General features: G+C 45.7%; 2 protein-coding genes, 1 long non-coding RNA gene and 1 other non-coding gene across 8 annotated transcripts in view; 1 reads left to right on the top strand and 3 right to left on the bottom strand.

Moving 5' to 3' along the window:
* The window catches only part of SPTAN1 (spectrin alpha, non-erythrocytic 1), an 83227-nt gene extending 78830 nt beyond the window's left edge, over window positions 1–4397 (bottom strand). For all 5 annotated transcript variants that reach the window (XM_008006036.3, XM_008006039.3, XM_008006038.3 and 2 more), the window contains exon 1: window positions 4277–4397. The gene's annotated coding sequence lies outside the window, so the exon portion shown is untranslated. The remainder of the gene's footprint in view (window positions 1–4276) is intronic.
* Window positions 4398–4515: 118 nt separating this feature from the next.
* On the top strand, window positions 4516–14137 carry LOC140712991 (uncharacterized). Its single transcript, XR_012094887.1, has 3 exons — window positions 4516–4605; window positions 13012–13131; window positions 13491–14137. It is a non-coding gene; the product is annotated as an uncharacterized lncRNA (long non-coding RNA).
* On the bottom strand, window positions 12719–12780 carry LOC119622350 (U7 small nuclear RNA). The gene has a single exon (XR_005239007.1). It is a non-coding gene; the product is annotated as a U7 small nuclear RNA (small nuclear RNA).
* A 361-nt stretch (window positions 14138–14498) lies between the features above and the next one.
* Window positions 14499–15975, bottom strand: part of GLE1 (GLE1 RNA export mediator) — a 35899-nt gene continuing 34422 nt past the window's right edge. Inside the window, exon 16 of the mRNA XM_008006042.3 lies at window positions 14499–15697. Within this exon, the coding sequence (XP_008004233.1) occupies window positions 15629–15697 (69 nt within the window). The 3' untranslated portion in view covers window positions 14499–15628. The remainder of the gene's footprint in view (window positions 15698–15975) is intronic.

Genomic DNA, 15975 nt, shown 5'->3' with positions numbered 1-15975 from the left:
GAAGGGCTTCCCTAAGAACAAACCACCAAAGAATTGATTAGCACTCATAAAATTGTATACCAATTGATTCTCAGGTCAAACAAAATTAACTCAAAACCAGCTTAGCTGCAGATTTTAGTGGCAGATTTGATGGTAAGCAGAGAGATCAATAATACATAAAGGATGACTGAACACCATAAATAAAAACAAGTATTTTTGCTTAAACCACATTCCAAATCAGGATTGTGGATCAGCAAGTCAGCCTTCAAACTGATTAATTCATTTCAACTTGTTAGCGCAATTGTGCAGAGGTGAGCAGGGACTTAGCTTTAAGAAAGCAAAAGATTCATACTGCATTGCATCAAAATCCAGAAATGCAGAGCAATATTGAGAAAACTTACTTCTGAATGCTTCCCAAATACTATCTTGCTGCTACTTACCTTTTAACCTGCAAAATTCAGATGAGAGGTATTTAAGTTCCTTATTGTTACTATGACTCAAAACAGGAAATGGTTACAATGTGGCCCATTTTTATAAACCTCATTTAAATAAATAACTCATCTGATTTATAAAAAGGCCTGCCTTGGATTTAGCACCTATAATCACTAGAAATTTCCAAGGTTTATATTTCTTATTCTGGGATATCAAGATACCAAATTTTTTTTTTAAAAAAAGGTCCAATTTAGAAAACAAAGACTGTACACAAATAAAACAAATAAAGAGAGCTATTTACTTATTTTTTTGAGACGGAGTCTTGCACTGTCCCTGGGCTGGAGTGCAATGGTGCAATCTCGGCTGATTGCAACCTCCACCTCCAAGGTTAAAGCGATTCTCCTGCCTCAGCTTCCCCAGTAGCTGGGATTACAGGGGCCCGCCACCACGCCCGGCTAATGTATTTGTATTTTTAGTAGAGATGGGGTTTCACTATGCTGGCCAGGCTGGTCTCAAACTCCTGACCTCATCATCCGCCCGCCTTGGCCTCCCAAAGCACTGGGATTACAGGCATGAGCCACCACACCCCGCCAGACAGCTGTTTTTTAAACATGAAAAGGGAAGCTCTATTTTATTATAGAAATTGTGGCAGAAGAAGTCAATGGAACAGGAAACAAGCCCAAGTTTACAATATTTGTCAAATTTTAAAAACAATTTTTACTATGTATTTTTCAGATTATTTTTTCCAAATATCTAGGATAATCTGTTTTGTCCCTTGGTTCTTAAAAACCAAGTAGCCACCAATAAAAAGTCAGCAAACACTACATGCAAACACCATAATGGTGATAAGAAATTAATATATTCATGCCTTAAAGAGAGAGAGGTTAAAGAGAAAAAAAAAAAAAAGGGAAGGCTTTGAAAATTTTCAAGTAAATTTACTAATACTTCTGATAATTTAACACCAAAAAAACCCCAAACAAATCCTAAACAATTTGTTTAACAGAAACATCATGCAGGCAGGGTTTTTTCCCCCTTTCTTTGGTTCATTCAACCTCTTTGACACAAATATGCCTTCACTGCAAGCCAGGCAAAACCAAAAAGGCAACCCGTTTTCTGCATGCTGGTCAAATACCTGGACTCTGCGTTTACGAAACGATGACAACATGATGGAGGAATGTGGAGTCTAAAGAGGGAGGGGGAAGAGCAAGATAACAAGCTTCTAAGGGCAAATGGAACAAAATTACGAAGAAAACAGATATTTAAAAACATACGAATACAGATTAAAAATCCAACTTCAGATATTTTCTCAGTGTCTTCTCTCTGACATTCTGTATAGCGTCTAAATCCCACAAGGGACTTAAAATGTGGAAAGAAAACCAAGGTTCCCAGGTCTTGGCAGTTACTATCTGGATATGCTGCACTGGTCAAGTCTCACTCTCTTTTGGGTCTCAATTTCCCCACTTGTCAAAGTAATAATACTGAATATACTTTTTCAAACTAAACACGCCCTCCTCCTGAGGATCCCAGGACAAGATGATTCCTAAATCCCCTTCCATTCAGCAATAAAAGAGCATGACTTCATGAAATTATCACAAAGTAGAACTCAAGCCACAAACATCTGACTTGGGCCTAGCTTGCCAGTACACTTACTTCACAAAATACTATTTCCTGTTCAAAATTGGTACAAGATGAATATGCAAAAAAGGTGGAAGAGAGGTGATGGTTCACAGCACAGCTGCTCCAGTCAAGTGGCCCCAAGTGATGAACTATGAGGTCCTCCTCCTCCTCCGCATTCCTGGAGTCAGCATTTGCCACTAGGGCGTTGCATTCTACAGTACAGCCGCAGCTGATAATGCTGCAACAGACCTGAGTGCCTAACTAGCGGGATCTTTGCATAGCCCACGGAGGACCGATTACAAAGGCAGGCCAGCCTTGAACACATTATCCATTCTTAGTGTAGATTCCGCAGTGACAGGACATGGGGGACTATTCCTGAGATCCACTTTTCAGGATGTGCAGTTGACCCTCCACTTTGGATGAAGGCAGGTAAGAAAAAGCAGAAAAAAACTCTAACCCAGGGAACCAAAAGACATACTTAAAACGGCTCTCCCCATGTCCACCTCTTCATCAGATTGCTTGACAGGCTTACACTGTAGCCTATGACATATCCAATTTCTCCAATTATTAGATGGCTACAAAACACACAGCCAAGACCAAAGCTTATCAGAGAATCAGTTACTAGGCTGATGGTTTGCCATAAGAACTGCTTCACACTTGTCCAGGATGAAGCAAATCCTCCTTTCCAGTTTCTCCATCTAGGTCCCTGGATACCAGTTAACACACTTTGAGGCTTCCTTTGAGTAATTATTGGCCCAGTTACTGAAAAAGGTTTATTGCTAATTTCCTGCACAGAGGCCCTTACTGCAGTACTTCTTTCTCCCCGTAGCGCATATTAAACTTTGACTTCAATTTGACCTTTCAAAATCTAAGACATTAGCTAGCTGCAATGAAAGGGAAAATAAATGACTAGTTAAGGAGTCGGAACCTTGGCTCAATGGCTTCATATAGCTGAGTGTTCCTGCTGCTATTCCCAAGATTTTCTGTTTCCTGGCTCCAAGACACCCCCACCCTTCCATCTTTGATACATTCTGTTTTACTTAAGGCCAATTGCTATGACGACGCAATTTCTCAACACATTATGAAAATACTTCATATGGCCTCTCTCCTGTTATTCCCGAACAGCCATGATGGTTAAGTTTTTCTAAAATACCATGAAGACGACAGAACAAAGGGCTTAAATATTTTAGGATCTATTATATAAAAGAGATCTGATTAGATGTTGTAACAGTTCATGCATCATCTCAACCCAGCTTTCTGAGCTATTCAGGCTTTTCATTTAAAACATATTCAACTCTTAACTTTAACAAGGCGCTTATTTAAAATATATTTTACTCCAGTACATGAAAGACACTTTTTAAAGCGATGTTCTATGGGAAGCGTCTAATCAAATTCTCATGGATAGCTTTCAAACAAAAGACTGTTCTATCATTCAACATTGGTATGGTAGAATTTTTGACACTGTATCTCGACTCGAAAGACCCAGTTCCAGGAAAAACACACACACACACACACACACGAACTCCAAGCTATTAAGTTATTTGATTTGACCCTCATACCATACAAGCACCGCATCTACCTATTATTTACAAGCAAATCACAACTGGGAAGAAAGAAAAATGTTTATTACAAGAAAAGAAAAGGAGACGGCCAGTCTCAGACTCTTCTGCGTTCAAAGAGACGGCAGAGATTCGCCATGCAGGATGAAATTAAGGTCAGAGAGCCGTTTACGCTATGCTCGGGCTCCCCGAGCTCTTCCTCCCTCCACAGCTGGCCGGCATTGCTGGTGCCATTCGGAAGAACGAGCTGCAGAAGTCGCTCCCGGCCGAAGGAAGGGACTGGGGGCGGTGCGGGGAGCGTTCTGCAGGGAGGCGGCTGGCTAAGATCCCGACGAGGGAGCCCCCACCCACCTGCCGCAGCCGGATGGGGCAGGGCAGGGCCGCGCCGCAGCCAGGCTTGGGGGTGGCGGGGAGGGACCCGGCGGCCTCGCGCCCCCTCCCCCCGTCAGTGACATTCCAGCGGCGGCGCCGAACGTCCGCCCGGCTGCTCCTCCGCAGCCCACGCGCCACAAAAGAGGCGGCAGCTGCTCCCCCGGCACCTCAGCCGAATGGAGGCAGCGCCGCGGCCCGCCCGACTCACCTGTCCGCGCGCCGGCCCCGCCCCGCCTTAAGGGCTGCCCAGCTCCCGCCCGGGGGTCGGCTGCCCGGGGCCCCGCTCCCTCCCGGAGCTCCCCGACTGCCCCTCTCACCGGCTCTCGTGGGGTGAGGGGCGTGGGTGCGTCGGGCCGAGGGGGTGCTGAAGGACCGAGGAGCCTCCGCGGCCTCCGCTCCGCGCCGTTCACTCCGCAGCGGGTAGTGGCGGCGACGCGCGCGCCCCGCCTCTTTTATAGGCGGCTCGCGCGCTCCCGCGGCGGGCGAGCGCGAGCGCAAGGGGAAGCGCCCCGGCGCTGCGCGAGGGGCGGGGGAGCGCGCCGGCGGAGCAAAGGGGGCGGCGCTCCCGCCGGCTCACCGCCCGGCCGCCCGGCGGAAAGGGCCGAGCGATCCCGGAAGGAGCCGAAGCGGCGATGCGGGGGAAGAGGTGAGCGAGGGGCGGGCCGCGGGAGGATGGGGAAATGGGGCGCGCGCAAGGGGTGAGGGGTGATGGTGCAGTGAGGTCACTGCCCACGCCCTGGCCGACAGAGACGCTCCCGCCTCACCTCCCTCCGCGCAGCTTGCGCCCCGCCACCGCCCGCCCTGCGGACAGTCGTCTGCACTGCACCCGTCCGCCCTGGGAGCTCTTCCAGGACTGCGGAGAAGGGCGGGGCGGGGGGTATCGCTGCAGTCTGGCTGGGATGCTGCGCGCCCCGGCCGGAAAAACGCCCAGTCCCAAAGGGTGAGATCACCCGAGTGCGTCTCTTCTTCCTGCTCACTTTCCCGAGGAGGAGGCTGGCGCTGGGGACCCTAGTCACCCTACTTCGGTGGGGGCTGGGGTCAAGAAGACGCAGATGATTTGGGGCCCCGGGTTTGAAGAGGCGGTGAGAGGAAAAGGCCAAATCCGAATCAGAAAAAAAATTAAGTCGACTAATTTGCGGCATAAAGCTGTTATTCTGGAATTTGGAGAGTTAATTTCTTATATTCTTGGATATTATGGGGGAGGGAAACGGCAGCGGCAAAATAATAATTTCTTATATTCCTGCAGCAAAAGCTTTCTCACAGGTCGCCAGTAGAATAGGGCATATTCATCCTATTTCATAAACAAGACATTAAGGTTGCAAATGGAAGGTTCTGACTGCTGAGATGGAAATCCTAGCTCTTCAATTGCTAGCTGCCTGACCTGGGCCAAGAGACATAGCCTACATGAGCATTATGTAAGAGTGCCCATTTGTAAAATAGGAAAACATCTCATCAAATTATTGCAAAGATTAAGAAATGAAAAGGTAACACGAAATACTTAGCATAGTGCCTACTACACAAGGAAAGTTCAATTAATTGTGCCAGAAAGAACCTTAATGAACAAATAGGAAAGGGAGGCATTTTGATGCGGGTGGCTGCTGGGGTGCAGACAGAGAAAAATAAGATTCTCAGAATTTCTGATCCTTAAAGTCCTAGCAGTTTAAGGGCCTGGCTCTAAACTCTGTAGCCAGAAGCCCTGGATTAGGAAGCGCTTTCCCTATCCCCATTCCGGTGACAGCTGGGCCGCAGCCATCGGGAGTAACACCCAGATCATTCCTGTGCAGTCAGGCAGAAGGGAAGCTCTGCAGCTCAGGAAGGCTTCAGCCTCCTGGTTACTAAGCAGCTCTCCTCTTTAAATAAATACAAAGTCATTGGGCACTGCACCAGAACCTGGGCCCAGACCTGGCCCTGAGCTTCCTGGTCCTCTGCAGTTTGGCTTCTTTCCCCATGCGCGGGACCTGCAATACGGTTTCTAAGCTGCCCTGGCTGTAGCCATGATACTGAGGAAAAATTTCCCTACCCACTCACTCCATTGGAGTGGTGAGAAAAGGAGTGGCCACACCCCAGAAGCTGCTTTAGAGAATCTGTGTAGGAAAAACGTAGGAGCTGAGAGGCATTTCCTGCAATCTTCTATGTAGAGAAAGCTGGGCTGGGCAGCTCCTCCCTGGGGTTTGCATTTCTGGGAACAGCTGATGGTGTCCGTGGCCTCTTCTCCAGCAGGTTGCAGTAAAATGTTTAATCAGGTATTCAGCTCTGGGTACAAAATGGCTTACACAATTGTAGCTCCCTAAAATTTCCAAGAGCTTCTGCTCCAGCAAAGAAAGCACCTCAGGACTGAGGGGCAGGAGCTATGAAAAAGGGAGGGTTTTTCTATTAAATCCGCCCTGGCTCCATAGTGAACTGGGGGTTTTGCTGCTTTTGCTGGATGTGAAACGAATTGGAGACCTAAGAGAGAGCTCTGTATTGATAGAGAAACTAAAATCTTATTTGATCCTTTGTCTGATCCGAGACATGGCCAAGAAACAGTATCCCCAGCGCTCTCCACCTCCCACCCACTCACCCTGCCTTCTCTGCACTTGGCACTTGAAATGAGCCATTTAAAAAGCCATTCTTCACTGTTCTGCTGTCTGCCTACCTCACCTCCCACCAGTTTCACCATATGCCTAACACCCTAGTAGGTGTGGAAAGCTGGGGGAAAAACAACAACAAAAAAGCACAGGACAGTGTAACGGCTTTGTAACCAATCAACTCCATGTTCTCAGTCACACCCCTCCTGGCCTCCTAAAAAGCAGAGGGTTGGACTCGATTCTCAACTCCTTTTTCTAGTTTCAGCAGTCCTCAGAAGGTTTGACAGGCACCCTAAGTTTAAGCATCTAGATAGTCCCAAAACTTTTTCAGGTTGTTGAAAAGGTCAACTGTTGGAAAACACACTAATTGTAGTGATGTGTCCATATGTTCCAGCCAGGGAAAGTCACTTGCCCACTCTCCCTGGGAGAGAGCCCTTCCCCTCCCCTCTCCTCCACACCCCATCTCACCCCCTGCAAAGATAACAGGCAAGCACTTCCACTGTGTTTCCTCCCTAGAAGGGAGCTGATTGGGAAGAGTCATGCTGGCCGGTGGACTGCACTTCCCATGTGACATTCTGCAGTGTCAGAGCTGGCAAGAAATAACACAGATCTTCAAAACACAGTGCCTGGATGAACCTTGAAGGCATTATGCTAAGTGAAATATGCCAGACACATAATGATGAATATTGTATGACAATTCCACTTATATCAGAGCCCTAAAATTGTCAGATTCATAGAGACAGAAAAAACTGTTGTTACCAGGGGCCGAGGGGAGGGAGGAATGGGTTATTATTGTTTAGTGGGTACAGTTTCCATCTGGGATGGTGAAAGAGAGTTCTGGAGAGGATGGTGGTGATGGTTGCATAACACTGTGACTGTACATAATGCCACAAAACTGTACACTTAAAAATGGTTAGGCTGGGCATGGTGGCTCCCACCTGTAATCCCAGCACTTTGGGAGGCCCAGGCGAGCGGATCACTTGAGGTCAGGAGTTTGAGACCATCCTGGCCAACATGGTGAAACCCTGTCTCTACTAAAAATACAAAAATTAACCGGGTATGGTGGTGCGCACCTGTAATCCTAGCTACTCGGGAGGCCTAGGCAGGGGAATCTCTTGAACCCGGGAGGTGGAGGTTGCAGTGAGCCAAGATTGTGCCACTGCACTCCAGACTGGGCGACAGATCGAGACTCCGTCTCAAATAAAAGAATAAATAAAAAGTTTAACTTTTATGTTCTATATATTTTACTACAATCAAAAAATAAAGTGAAACACAAGCCACTGCTTCTAAAATCAAGCACTATATTAGAGAAGCAGCCTGATAGGCTCTGGGAGTGTGGCCTTGCCAGGGTTTAAGACTCCAGGTGACAGTAGAGATATAAATTCCTCCCTCCCCTCCCCTAATCCAACCTCCTAATCTGGCTCCAGTCATTTCACATCTGTTCCCCTGCAGGGCTGCCTGCTAGGCCTGGTCAGTCTGTGTCCCTCCTGCTTACTTTGAACCCACTACTACAGTTAGTTTCACAAACCACATCAAACCTTCTCAACAAGTTTCAGTCGCTTCCCAATGCCTATGGAATAGGCCGAACTTTGCAGCCTCCACAACCTTGTTCCAATTTACCTTTTCACAGCATCGTTCCCTACAGTTCTTCTCTAGTGGTCTGAGGTTAGCCTCTTGCAAAACATATTCTCTCTTCAACTCCATGCTTTTGTGAACAATTTGTTCCTCCAATTAGAACATCTCTTCCCAAAACTCATGCCTCCTTTCTACCTGAAAATCTTACCCATTTCGAGTATACGTAAGTAGAACTTTTCTGGAAGAGCAGTTTGGCAATGTGGATCAAAATATAAAATTTGCATGCCATTTGACCCAGCAATGTTAGTTACATCTAGAAATCTGCCTTTAGCAGGACAAGATGCATTTTCATTCAGGACAGTGTGGTGGCTCACACCTGCAGTCCCAGCACTTTGGGAGTCCGAGACAGGTGGCTCACTTGAGTCCAGGAGTTTAAGACCAGCTTGGGCACCATGGCAAAACCCCGTCTCTACAAAAAAATGCAAAATTAGCCAGATGTGGTGGCATGTGCCTATAGTCCCAGCTACTCGGGAGGCTGTGGGAGGATCACCTAAGCGCAGGAGGTCAAGGCTGCACTGAGCCATGACTGTGCCACTGCATTCCAGCTCAGGCAATAGAGTGAGACACTGTCTCAAAAAAAAAAAGTGTTAATAATTATTTTAAAAATTAGGCATAACCTAGTCACCAAGTGAAAAATGGTTAATTATGATTCATAAATTCAAGACTATATCCATGATATAATACTTATTGACTTGAGAAAATATTTGAGTTGCTACTGAATTTTAGGTTACATGAATGGTACTCAGTCCATTTAAGTAAGAATTATAGGCTGGGTGTGGTGGCTTATGCCTGCAATCCCAGCACTTTGGGAGGCCAAGGAGGGTGGATCATCTGAGGTCAGGAGTTCGAGACCAGACTGACCAACATGGTGAAACCTCATCTCTAGACTAGAATTTCAACCCCACCTTTCCTGGGTTTCTAGCTTGCAGATGGCAGATTGTGGGACTTCTCCGTCTCCATAATCTCATGAATAAATTCCTCATAATTAAATCTCATCATATCCCTGTCTGTCCATCCATCCATCTCCTATTGGTCTGTTTCTCTGGGGACCCTAATACAGCAAACTTCCATATGCCTGTCACCCAGCTCCAACAATTATCAACATTCTGCTATTCTCGTTTGTTTTTTTGAGACTGAGTCTCGCTCTTGTTGCCCAAACTGGAGTGCAATAGCACGATCTCAGCTCACTGCAATCTCTTCCTCCCGGGTTCAAGTGATTCTCCTGCCTCAGCCTCCCGAGTAGCTGGGATTACAAGTGTCCACCACCACGCCCAGCTAATTTTTTTTGTATTTTTAGTAGAGACAGGGCTTCACCATGTTGGCCAAGCTGGTCTTAAGCTCCTGCCTTCAGGTGATCTGCCCGCCTCGGCCTCCCAAAGTGCTGGGATTACAGGCATGAGCCACCAGACCTGGCCCATTCTGCCATTCTTATTTCATTGATTACTTACCTACTTCACTTTTAACATAGTATTTCCAGGCCAGGCGCGGTGGCTCACACCTGTAATCCCAGTACTTTGGGAGGCTGAGGTAGGCAAATCACGAGGTCAAGAGATGGAGACCATCCTGGCCAACACGGTGAAACCCCATCTCTACTAAAAATACCAAAATTAGCTGGGTGTAGTGGCACGCATCTGTAGTCCCAGCTACTCAGGAGGCTGAGGCAGGAGGATCGCTTGAACCCAGGAGGTGGAGGTTGCAGTGAGCCGAGATCGCACCACTGCACTCCAGCCTGGGCGACAGAGCGAGACTCCGTCTAAAAAAAAAAAAAAACACACACACACACATATTATTTCCCAAACTTATTTGACTGCCAAACTCTTTTTTTGTACCCTGCAGAAAAGCACTCTGGGATTTAAACCATCAGCTGACTGGCTCTCAGGCCTTTGGACTTAGACTAGATGAAATAAGTCTATCCTCTGCACTCCTATAACTTTTAGGTCAACCCTTCAAGTGCTCCAGGTGCTTAAATCACATTTTCGATTGAATTAAAATTCTGCCTTCAAGTCACCTCTCTTGAAAACCTGTTTAGAGTCAATATTCCATCCTTGCTACAGGTTGATGACTTCAAGGTAACCTTAGTCACCAGGGTCCTGTTTTCAGGGTTGTAGGTGTCAGAGCTTGATTTTGTCACCTCATCAGAATTGTAAGCATGTTTTTTTGCAAGGCGAAAAGAGGCGTATCTTTTAATTTTGAAATAGTTTCCAATTTACAGAAAAGTTACAAGAATACTGGAAAGAAATCCCATATACCCTTCACCCAGATTCCCCCATTTGTCAACCTTTGACCACGGTTGCTTTATTATTCTATGTTTGAATATATATACACACATACAGCTGTCTACATACACAGACATACACACGTGTATACATCTATATGTATACACATAGATATCCCCCTCCCCCCAGTCATTTGAAAATAATTTTCTGGCTGGGTGTGGTGGCTCACGCGTGTAATCCCAGCACTCTGGGAGGCCAAGGTGAGCAGATCACATGAAGGCAGGAGTTCAAGACCAGCCTGGCCAACATGGCGGAACCCCATCTCTACTAAAAATACAAAAATTAGCTAGGCGTAGTGGCATGTGCCTGTAATCCCAGCTACTCAGGAGGCTGAGGCAGGAGAATTGCTTGAACCCGGGAGGCAGAGGTTGCAGTGAGCCGAGATCACACTACTGCACTCTAGCCTGGGCGACAGAGCTAGACTCTGTTTCAAAAAAATAAATTAGTTGCAGACATCATGCCCACTTACCTCCGGGCATATTTTCCAAGAATAAGAACACTCATTTTCATAACCACAGTACAATGATTAAAGTCAAGAGATGCATGTTGACACAGTACTATTATCTAATATATAGGCCTTATTCAAGTTTTGCCTATTGTTCCAATGTCCTTTATAGCAAAAAACATACCCACAGAAATATCTTTATTTTTGGTGCAGGTTCCAATCTAGGATCACATGCTGTACTGAGTATAAATATCCTGAAAGAGCTAAAAGAAAAAAAGTTCTTGAATACATCCATCTGGAAAAAACTGATTTTTTTTTAGAGACGGAGTCTTGCTCTGTCGCCCAGGCTGGAGTGCAGTGGTGCGATCTTGGCTCACTGCAAACTCCACCTCCCGGGTTCACGCCATTCTCCTGCCTCAGCCTCCCAAGTAGCTGGGACTACAGGTGCCCACCACCAAGCCCAGCTAATTTTTTTTTTTGTATTTTTAGTGGAGACAGGGTTTCACCATGTTAGCCAGGATGGTCTCCATCTCCTGACCTTGTGATCCACCCGCCTCGGTGGATCCCAAAGTGCTGGGATTACAGGCATGAGTCACCACGCCCGGCCAGCTGTTTTTGTTTTTTTTTTTTTAAGAGATGGGGTCTCACTGTATTGCCCAGGCTGGTCTCAAACTCCTGGGCTCAGGTAATCTTCCTGCCGTGGCCTCCCAAGTCGCTGGGATTGCAGGTATGAACCACTGCACCTGGCTTAATCTACTTTCTGTAGGCCCACAGGAAATCTAATGTCAGGAATTCATTAGGCAGGATGAAGAAAAGTGAAGGGGATTACCAGGTGTGATATAAGGCACTTGTAAGAAGCTCTGTGGCTCTTAATGAAGCTTTTGGTTTTCCTGACACTGAGACAGAAGATGTCCAAGCCTAATTATGTCACTGCTGTCATCATAGAAAGCTTGAGAAGCAGGGGAAAGCTCCTAGCACATGGGTGGGAAATCCTCAGAAATCCATTCTTCTATGTAAGGGATGTGTAGTTTCTGTCCTATTTTTGTCATCAGATTTGCTGTAGTATGGGACAATAATGTGACAAAAACATGGATCCTCAGCCTGATAAATGAGGTCAAGTTTGAAAGCAAGAAAGAGACGTGAGTACTTGAATTAAAACCGAAGGCAGTCCTTAGTATTCTACTGTAAGGAATCTGATGCTGCTCCCCATCAGGAGCTGCATCTCTCATCTGGTAATCATTATCTCTATCCGTGAGTATCAAAAACCTGGCCTCCTAGTGCTCTCCTTTCTTGGTTTACCATTGAAATCCATTAGGAATACCAGCATCGAATGACATATGCAAGACCACTAATCACTAGAGGAAGAATATTCAAATAATTCAAAAATCATAAGAGGTATTTAATATTTTCTTTTTAATTTTTTTATTTAAAATTTTAAAAATTTATCATAGAGATGGGGTCTCAGTATGTTGCTCAGGCTGGTCTTGAACTCCTGAGCTTGAGCAATCCTCCCGCCTTGGCCTCCCGAAGTGCTAGGGTTACAGGTATGAGCCACCATGCTCAGCCTAAGTGGTATTCTCCATGAAGTCATACAAATTCAAAGTGGAAGAGAACTTATAGGTCATCTCATCCAGCGATTTTTCATTTTGTTTTTGACAGATGAACTTTTCTATACATAATCGTACATGAAACCACAATATATCGTACAGCACATAAAACAAAAAGGCTGTGGCAGAGAGGATGCCAGAGCTCCATTAGGACCCCTACATGGTTGTGCAAAATATGAGCTGCACAACTCTGGGAGGTACCATCCACCTCCATCATAATTTTGCTTTTTAAAGCTTTCCAGTGAAGATCAGAAAACCTGCTAGACAAATTCTGAAAGAACAATAACACTCATAGATTTGTACAGTTATTAACAGGGCAATCGTCCAATAGAGGGTGGTAGTATCTTGAAGGAAAAGGGATGCCTTTTGGAAATTTGCTTTAAGCCTCTATATGTTGACTGGCTACAGGGCTGAGCCCCATTCACTCAACATCCCCCTCTCCTGAAGTCATTGCTTCCCAACCTATTCCCTGTCACGGTACCTAGAAAATGATGCCTTTTTTTCCTCTCTTTTCTTTTTCAGATAGTATTCCTCTGTTGCCTAGGCTGGAGTACAGTGGCGTAATCTTGGCTCACTGCAACCTCCGCTTCCTGGGTTCAGGTGATTCTCCTGCTTCAGCCTCCAGAGTAGCTGGGATTACAGGTGTGCTCCACCACACCCTGCTAATTTTTGTATTTTTAGTAGAGATGGGGTTTCACCATGTTGGCCAGGCTGGTTTCAAACTCCTGACCTTGTGATTCACCAGCTTTGGCCTCCCGAAGTGCTGGGATTACAGGTGTGAGCCACCACACCCAGCTGAATGATTCCATTTTAACACAAAGGTAGGGGGAGGAAATGTGAATGGAACAGGTCATGGGGGTTCACCCACCACAGGCCCTGTCTGGGAGGGCTAATGAGATCAGCATGCCAAGGCACACCAGCTGGGAAACTCTTCCCTAAGGAAGTGCTATCAAGCATAGTTTGAAAACTACAGTGACATGTCCAATTCTTTTGTTTCACAGGTGGAGCTACTGAGGTTCAGAGCGGTTGAAGGACGTACCCAAGGCCAAAAAACCTGAAAGCAATTTGAGCCGGGTCTCCCGATTCCCTCCCCAGTGTTCATACTGTCTACCTTATTTATTTATTTATTTATTTATTTATTTATTTATTTATTTATTTATTTGAGACAGGGTCTTGCTCTGTCACCCAGGCTGGAGTGCAGTGGCATGATCACAGCTCACAGCACCCTCGACCTCCCAAGCTCAAGTGATCTGCCCACCTCAGCCTCCCGAGTAGTTAGGACCACAGACATGTGCCACCATGCCTGAGAAATTAAAAAAGTTTTTTTTTTTTTGTTTGAGACAGAGTCTTGCTCTGTTACCCAGGCTGGAGTGCAGCAGTGTGATCTTGGCTCACTGCAGCCTCTGCCTCCCGGGTTCCAGCAATTCTCCTGCCTCAGCTGCCTCCTGGGTAGCTGGGATTACAGGCACACACCACCATGCCCGGCTAATTTTTGTATTTTTAGTAGAGACAGGATTTCGCCACGTTGGCTGGGCTGGTCTCGAACTTCTGACCTTAGGTGATCTGCCTGCCTCAGCCTCCCAAAGTGCTGGGATTATAGACGTGAGCCACCGCGCCCGGCTGAAAAAAATTTTTTTAGACATGGGGGGGTCTCACTATGTTGCCCAGGCTGGTCTTGAACTTCTGGACTTAAACAATCCTCCCACTTCAGCCTCCCAAAGTGTTGGGACTGCGGGCATGAGCCATTAAGCACGGCCCACTGTGTCTTTCAAAGACTTTAGTATACTTTCACATCTCTTGCTAGATAAAATAGGGTCAGTTATTAGTACATAATTCCAAAAAAGGAAATGACAGAAAAAGAAGTAATATTACCAAGGTGTAGGTCAAGAAGACAAAAAGGAATAAATGCATACCGCTCTCTACCTGGACTTGTATACTACCATGCCCCTAACGATTTATATAGCTCAGGGCAGAGGAAATTGATCATATTGAACCAATATATCAGCAACGGGTTTTTTAAAAAACCAAGCTTTATTATTTATTTATTTTTTTGGCACCATAATTAACAATTCATAGAATGGGTCACTTCAGGCTACTCAAGAGTACCAGCAAACACTCCCCCACAAACACACCCTGCCACAAGACATTTAGCACAGAGGAACAGATCCATGGCCACTGCCTTTGCAGTATCAAAGAGAATTAGTCTTTCCACAAAACAAATCTCAACTCTTATCTGAACAGCCAATCTCTGAATTTTTGTAGTGGCTTTAGTCAGGCATATTTATCATCATATTAGCGGTGTTCAATTCCTGCCCAACATGTTTGTTTAATCCCAATTCAATGCTTATGGATGCTCAGCTCATGTTTAATGTTGCACGCCCCATCTTAATTCAAACTGAAAAGAAACAAAACAAAAACAAAACCAAAAAAGGTACCTGCCTGGTTCATGCATCCCTGGCCATCCAGGGACCAACTTCCAAATTAGGATGACAAAGAGTTCCCCTTCGTTCCATATGACGTGTTTCCAGTCCTAATCCCAGATGCTAATCTAGCCAGAGTGTCATCTGGGCCTTAGTCCATGTGTATATCACATACTTCCTCTGGCTTTAGAATGACTTCACCAGCTGAGAAAGGCAAAACCACCATAACCCAGACTTGCATTAAGTATCTGGCCTCAACTATTAAATAATACTTAAAAGGGAACCTTATGAGCCTTAGCTCTTTCTGGAAATGCATCTGAACAGGGGTGAGGGTGGGTAGGTGGGTGCAAATGGTGGGCTCCCTCCAGCTCAGAGTGCATTTGTTAAGGTATTGCCAACTTTCTGAAAGACACTAGAGACAAAGAAGGGAGGAGACCAAGTGCTAAACACCTTTTATCACTTTTGCAAAAAACAAGAAAGGCCAATTCCATTTATTTTATCATGTGGATCTCTTAAGGAACTACCAAATCTACTAAGGGACCTCCAAGAATTTTGTGACGCATGAAAATCTCCTCTCCTAGTCACAAGGTATAAATACATAAAAATACATATTGGCAAATTTCTGAATCTGACATGACTTCTCCCAAATACAGGTGTCTTCAGTTCCTTTATTATTGCCTCTTTGCAGCATAATGGTGATGGTAGGTGATGGAGTGACATCAGGAGCGCCAGAAGGAGGAAGTCAGAAAGCCCTTGGGGACAGGAATGTCCTTGTGTTGCAAACATTTCTGGTCAGGGAAAGATGAAGAAAACAGAATGAGTTTCTGATAACAGTGTTCCCAACACTTAATGGTTAAAAGAAGCTTTCAGGGACACCATATTTCAGCCCTATGAAACAGTGAACAAAAAGGAAAAAGCCGGTAAGACCGATGGTTCTGTGTAAGATGTCCACTTCTGCAGGAACTGCCACAGACAACAAATGAAATGCTCTTATTATTCCTGTCCCACTCTTGTCTCCCTACAGCCTAAGCTCATCTTTCACAATCACTCTTTTCACAATCGAGCT

Source organism: Chlorocebus sabaeus, chromosome 12, assembly GCF_047675955.1.
Source record: "Chlorocebus sabaeus isolate Y175 chromosome 12, mChlSab1.0.hap1, whole genome shotgun sequence".
In the NCBI taxonomy this organism is placed as follows: domain Eukaryota; kingdom Metazoa; phylum Chordata; class Mammalia; order Primates; family Cercopithecidae; genus Chlorocebus; species Chlorocebus sabaeus.
The sequence above is the reverse complement of the archived record's forward strand: the minus strand, read 5'-3'. Positions and strand labels throughout refer to the sequence as shown.